This window comes from Myotis davidii, unplaced genomic scaffold (genome assembly GCF_000327345.1).
Source record: "Myotis davidii unplaced genomic scaffold, ASM32734v1 scaffold198, whole genome shotgun sequence".
Classification (NCBI taxonomy): domain Eukaryota; kingdom Metazoa; phylum Chordata; class Mammalia; order Chiroptera; family Vespertilionidae; genus Myotis; species Myotis davidii.
The window spans coordinates 28346-34321 of NW_006291485.1; the positions used below are offsets into that span (position 1 = coordinate 28346).

A 5976-nucleotide genomic window follows, 5' to 3' on the forward strand; every position below is an offset into this window, starting at 1 on the left:
CCCCCCCGCCACTCAAGCTCCCAGTGGAGGCTTGCTGGAAGCAGGTATCTGGGGTTTATTTATCTTCTATAATTGAAACTTTGTTGCCTTCAGCAGAGGCCAGAGCTGGCCAGGGCAGGAGGGAAGCTTGGCTTCCTCCATCACTGGGGCAAACGAGCCTCCTGCTTCTCCAGCTCCATGGCTGCTGGCACCATCTTGGTTGGGTTAATTTGCATATAGTCGCTCTGATGGGCTGGTGGGCGTAGCTTGGGGTCGTAGCAAAGGTACCGTCAATTTTCATGTTTCTCTTTTATTAGATTAGATATATTAATTAATAGTCAGCAATTAATACTGAATCAGAATCCAAATTTGAATCTCTATGTGATTTCTGCCGAGCAGCCTGACTCCAGCTTAAGCTTATGATGGGGAACTCACTACCTTCGTTAGATATCTGTGTGTCTCTTAAAAAGTTTGTTCTGTGCCTTCTACCCTCTCAATAGTATCCCATAGTGGTTAAGAGCTGGGAGCTCTGGAACCAAACTGCCCGGGTTTGGTCAATCTCCTCCAACCACTGGCTGTGTGACCTTGTGACTTACTTAACCTCTGCGTGCCTCATATGAGGATAATGATAACACTTATTTCATAGGGTGGGTATGGGATTAAGTGTGTGAATAAGGAAAGCACTTAGGACAGTGCCTGGCACAATGGTAAGGACTCAAGAAATGCCAGTAAGTATTGTCAGTTTCTGATTTATTTTCCCCTTTGTGAAAGCATAAAAGTTGAAGAATAATTAAAGCACATTAAAAATAAATACACGAGGCAGAGAGATAAATGGAGTGTTTGCATAAACATGAATTAAGAGAGTCACACTCAAAAAGAATTGTTCCCTGTTGAGAACAGCAAGCATCTGGAAGAAATTAAATGGGGGAAGATGGTGGGTGGTGTGGTGATGTGGGCGAGAACAGACTGTGCCTGTTAGAAGGAGATCATTCACTTCTGGGGTAAGTGATCCCCCAAAAGGGAGGCTGCTCTGGGCTTATACAACAGGATTTGATGCCCAAAGAGTATTTACGCCCCCAGATCATTTCTGTTATGATTAGCCGGGGTACCTAAAATGTCACTGTGGCAAGCCGGAATGGCCATGGCATACTCAGCCCCACGTTGGGTGCCTAATGTGCTGCACCAGCGGAGCCAGGTTCGGTGACCCTGAGAGGGGGCGGTGAAGGATGGAGAAAAGACAGACAAGAGAAGAAAGCTGGGTCTGGGTGGGACGCTGCTCCCGGATGGAGAGACAGCACCACCGACTACAAGCCACGTCTTTATTTTATAGCCAGATTCCAGGAGGCAAAGAAAGGGTGTGGTCAAAATGTTTACAACATTCTCGTGGGTTTGGATCCTACTCAATTACATGCACCTGAACTCTATCAAGCCCACATCACTCAGGCACGTGGGGCCACGTGTTCGGACCATAGGTCAAGCTTACAGCTAGAGCTGTTGGCTATAATTGTGTGGGAGGGCTTTGCCCTCCAAGCTGGGACTCGCATGTGGCCATGAGAGGACTGTGCCCTCTCATTAGTCCAAGGCTTGAACCTGTTCAAACACTGTAGCCTCTCTCCACACCTAAAATGTCACCCTAGCCAGTTTGGCTCAGTAGATAGAGCATCGGCCTGCAGATTGAAGGGTCCTGGGTTCAATTCCAGACTCAATCCCCAATAGGGGGCATGCAGGAGGCAGCCAATCAATGATTTTCTCTCATCATTGATGTTTCAATCTCTCTCTTCCTCTTCCTTCCTCTCTGAAGTCAATAAAAATATATTTAGAAAAAATAAATAAATAAAACGTCTATCTCATTCCTTTGAGCTAACGCACTGCCTTGAAAAGGCCACTTCCAAAATGCACATACACTTACAAAAAAATAACAAGGCACCGTTTCATATCGGTAAAATTCACAGTATGAAGATTGTAATACTCAGTGCACTGAGGTTTCACTGAAACAGGAACACTTAAAAATCTATAATTTACACATACCTTCTATCGTGTAGGTATAACTTTTGGGAAGTGCTTTGGCTGGAATTTTTGAGTCATAAAAATGTCTATACCTGTTGTTAGTAGATCAGTAGCTCCAACTTCTGGGAATTTATTGCTAGGAAACTTTTCAAAAGAAGGAGAGACCTTTCTGCATGTCTTTTCCATGATAAAAAAAAAAAATTCAATAGTAAGAGACTGGGTAATTTACAGCACATCCCCTAGGTCAGTGATGGCGAACCTTTTGAGCTCGGCGTGTCAGCATTTTGAAAAATCCTAACTTAACTCTGGTGCCGTGTCACATATAGAAATTTTTTGATCTTTGCAACCATAGTAAAACAAAGATTTATATTTTTGATATTTATTTTATATATTTAACTGCCATTTAACAAAGAAAAATCAACCAAAAAAATGAGTTCGCGTGTCACCTCTGACACGGGTGTCATAGGTTCGCCATCACTGCCCTAGATAGACTCTCCTGCAGTCATCAAAATTATAAAAGGCAGAGAAAAGGGTGGAAAAATGCTTATGAAATAATCATATTAGGTTAAAAAAAAAACCCCTGAAAATCAAATTGCAAAGATTGGATCTGCATATGGATGGAACTAGAAAGTGAAAACAGGCCCTGGCCGGTGTGGCTCAGTTGGTTGGGCATTGTTCCCAGTCGGGGGTGGGGAGGGGAGGGCGTGTACTAGAGGCAGCCAATCAATGTTTCTCTATTTTCTCTCCCTCTCCCTCTCTCTCTCTAAAAATCAATTTTAAAAATCTTACAAAATAAATGAAGACAGAAAGAAAACAGAGTGCTTTGTTGGAGAGTGTGGGATTGTAGAAGAATTATTTTATTTCTTTTATTTGGATTCATGTTTATATTGGTTGTGCAATAAACAATAATGAAAGATCCAAACAAACTCTCTAGGGAGGGGTGGCTGATTGTCAGTCATCACCATACAGGCAAGTTTCCATCCAGGTTCCTGGACAGAGAGAAGGGCCCTAGAGCTGGTAGGTTCTCTGAGGAAGGGGCCAGTGGGCAAGGCCAGGGGCCTCCTAGGGAACAGGGTACCAGTCGGGTGTGGGGACCACCTGAAGAGGGAAGGAGGGGCTGGTGGAGCTGGAAGAGAGTTGGAGTAAGTGAAATTGTCTACTTGATGGTGGTCCCTCTGCTTGGCCTGGGGAAATGGAGTCTTAAATCAATCCTGTGACTTAACTCAAGTAGGTTGCACTGTTATCTCAGTCACTCACAATCCCATTTGAAAACCAGAATTACAGAAACTCAGAGTATTCTCACTAGTTCTGATCCACTGCCGTTTCTCTTTGAACTCCAGGGACATGGTGAGCAGAGACTGACACAATATCAGACTTGCTGTTTTCCAACTGTCCTGTCGCTAATATTTATCAACCAATCTGAGTCAAATACTGGACAGGCACACCAGCTTTACAATTGAACCCTGGGCCCATGTTTCCCTCTTCAGACAAACACCTCATGCCAGTGACTTCCTACTATTCCTCGTGGAGAGGTTCCTTCTCTTGGTTGTAAGCAGCTACATCAATGTTTCTTCCCCTCTCTCTCCTACTCTCCCCAAAAAATCAATGGAAAAATATCTTCAGGTGAGGCATTAAAGGGTGAGGATTAACAAATAAAAAAAATTTGAATCCGGGCCTATGATGATTTCTTAAACGGACAGCTCCTGTGGTTACTTGGGTTGCGATTAAGTCATGGATCCATTTCCCCAGAACCTTTATTTGTATTGACAGCTCTCTGGTTAAGTTTCCAGAGTGGCAGAGCAGTGGAGTGAATCACTGAACTAGGAGTCAGAAAACAGGCCATTGGACAGATCACATATACTCTCCTGGCCTCAGTTCCTTCATCTGTAAATTGGGGAAAATTGTCCCCAAAGACTGCATAGACCCAAATCCAACGGTGAAAGTCTGAAAAACCAGATGAAGCTAAACAGAGCTCAGTTTTGGCCACATTAATAGAAGTATCATGTCCATAATAAAGGAGCTGATTCTTCTACCATATTTTGCCCAATCTGTCTACATCTTGGAAAACCACATGTAGATCAAGCGCCACCTTTTATACGGGGATAGTGACATACCGGAGTATGTGCAGAAGAGAACAGCCAGGATGTATGGACGCGTAGGACCTTGTCACGAGAGAACATTGTAGAAACTTGCAGTTTTAAACCAGAAACTTATCACATAACAAAATGATGGGGGAAATTTTTCACTAGCTCTACCTGACCCCAGAAGGCAGGATTAGTAGATAGAAACTATAGGGAGGCAAATTTCAAGTCTGAACAGAATGCAGAATGTTCTAATTGAACCACCTAAAGGTGGAGAGATGGTTGTAAGCACAGGCTGGGTGACCTCTTGGCAGTGTGATCTTGGAGAGAGAGAAGTTGCAGTCGGGCTCTGAGGCCCCATCGGGCCCAATGAGCCCCTGAATCTAACCCGAAGTGGCTTATCTCCTCCAGAGGGGCCACCGTGAATGCTTGTGCTTCCAGAAGCCTCGCGGAAGGATTGCCACAGCTGGTCTGCACGCGGCCCAAGCACCCTCACAGCCAATCTTCTCCCCTCCCACCCTGAGGTTCTGGAAGAATGCTATTCTATCAGAATGTTCTCACTGTTTTAACAAATTGTATACCAAGTTCCCCAGCTCTCTCTAGTCTAAGACTTCCAAGGCAGAATTCCCTCCGTGCCTCATCTGCCCCACCTCCGGCTCTGGTTGTCATTTCTCTAGCGCGCAGACCAGAGAGGGAGATGGCTATGGACGGCACACAGCAAACAGGCAGCGAGGATCCCTAGACATCCCAGGGCCAGTGTGCCCAACCCAGTGCAGCCCATGAGCTTCCGGGAGACACCGGATGCCAGATTTTAATGCTTAAGATGCACACCCCTCCCCTTAGATGGTGAAATAGCTGCTTACAACCAAGAGAAGTAACCTCTCCACGAGGAATAGTAGGAAGTCACTGACATGAGGTGTTTGCCCGAAGAGGGGAACATGGGATCCAGAAGAAGGATCGGAGGAGGCAGAGAAGGGAGGGTGTTAATATAAAAGCGTGTGTACCCGTCCAGAGGAGCCCTTGCTGCAGGAGATGAGCCAGAGGGAAAGGGACCCTGAACTCAGGAGCCGGGAAATGAACTGTTGCCCAGAGCCTGGCTGAGTCTGCTGCGGGCGTGGTTCCTGCAGGCAGTGCGGGAGCAGGCTTGTAGGGGAGCACCCGGGTTCTGGAGCAAGCAAGCCATCTGGCTCCATGACTTCCTTGCTGGGCTACCTTGGGCCCCTTTAAGAGCCCTCATCGTGAAAGAGGACAAGAATGGTACCCGCCTCCTTGACTTGAGAGGATAACAACACACAGGATCGTAGGCGTAGCCGCATGACACTGCTGATACCTGACCATCTTCAACACAGAGAAATGACCACACCATAGGGATCAACCTCATGCATCTGGTTCAGTGAGCACAGTGTGCCCAAACTAGCCTGGACCTTGGCATTACCTCTGGCCTCTTAAACATTCCAAAGCCCAGGTCACACCCAGACCACTCCAATCACAGGGTCTGAAGGTGGGACACCTGGCCAGGTGATCCTAATGGGCAGACAAGTGTGGGGGCCATTGGCTGAGTGAGCACAGTGGCTGGTTTCTATTTAAGGCACTCAGCCACAGCCACCTCTGCTTGCCCTTCAACCCGGCATGCAAGAGCACCTATTCTATGCCAGGTTTTGGCCGGGTCTGCCTCTGGGGACCCGAGGACCTCCCTCGTGGCACTCATGTCTCGCCCTCCTCATTCTCAGTGTCCAGGCCTCGGAGCTCCCCAGACGACCTGAAGGTGCTGACTCTCAACGTGAACCGGCTGAACGAGAGCTTCAGGGACTTGCAGCTGCGGCTCCTGCAGGCCCCGCTGCAGGTGGACCTGACGGAGCAGGTGTGGAAGGTGCAGGACGCGCTCCAGAACCAGTCGGACTCGCTGCTG

At 47.1% G+C, this 5976-nt stretch overlaps 1 protein-coding gene across 1 annotated transcript in view; it reads left to right on the top strand.

Annotated features, from left to right (window-relative positions):
* SCARA5 (scavenger receptor class A member 5) overlaps window positions 1-5976 on the top strand; it is a 61422-nt gene that overhangs the window by 17153 nt on the left and 38293 nt on the right. The window contains exon 2 of the mRNA XM_015564650.1: window positions 5798-5972. Coding sequence (XP_015420136.1) covers window positions 5798-5972 — 175 coding nt within the window. The remainder of the gene's footprint in view (window positions 1-5797; window positions 5973-5976) is intronic.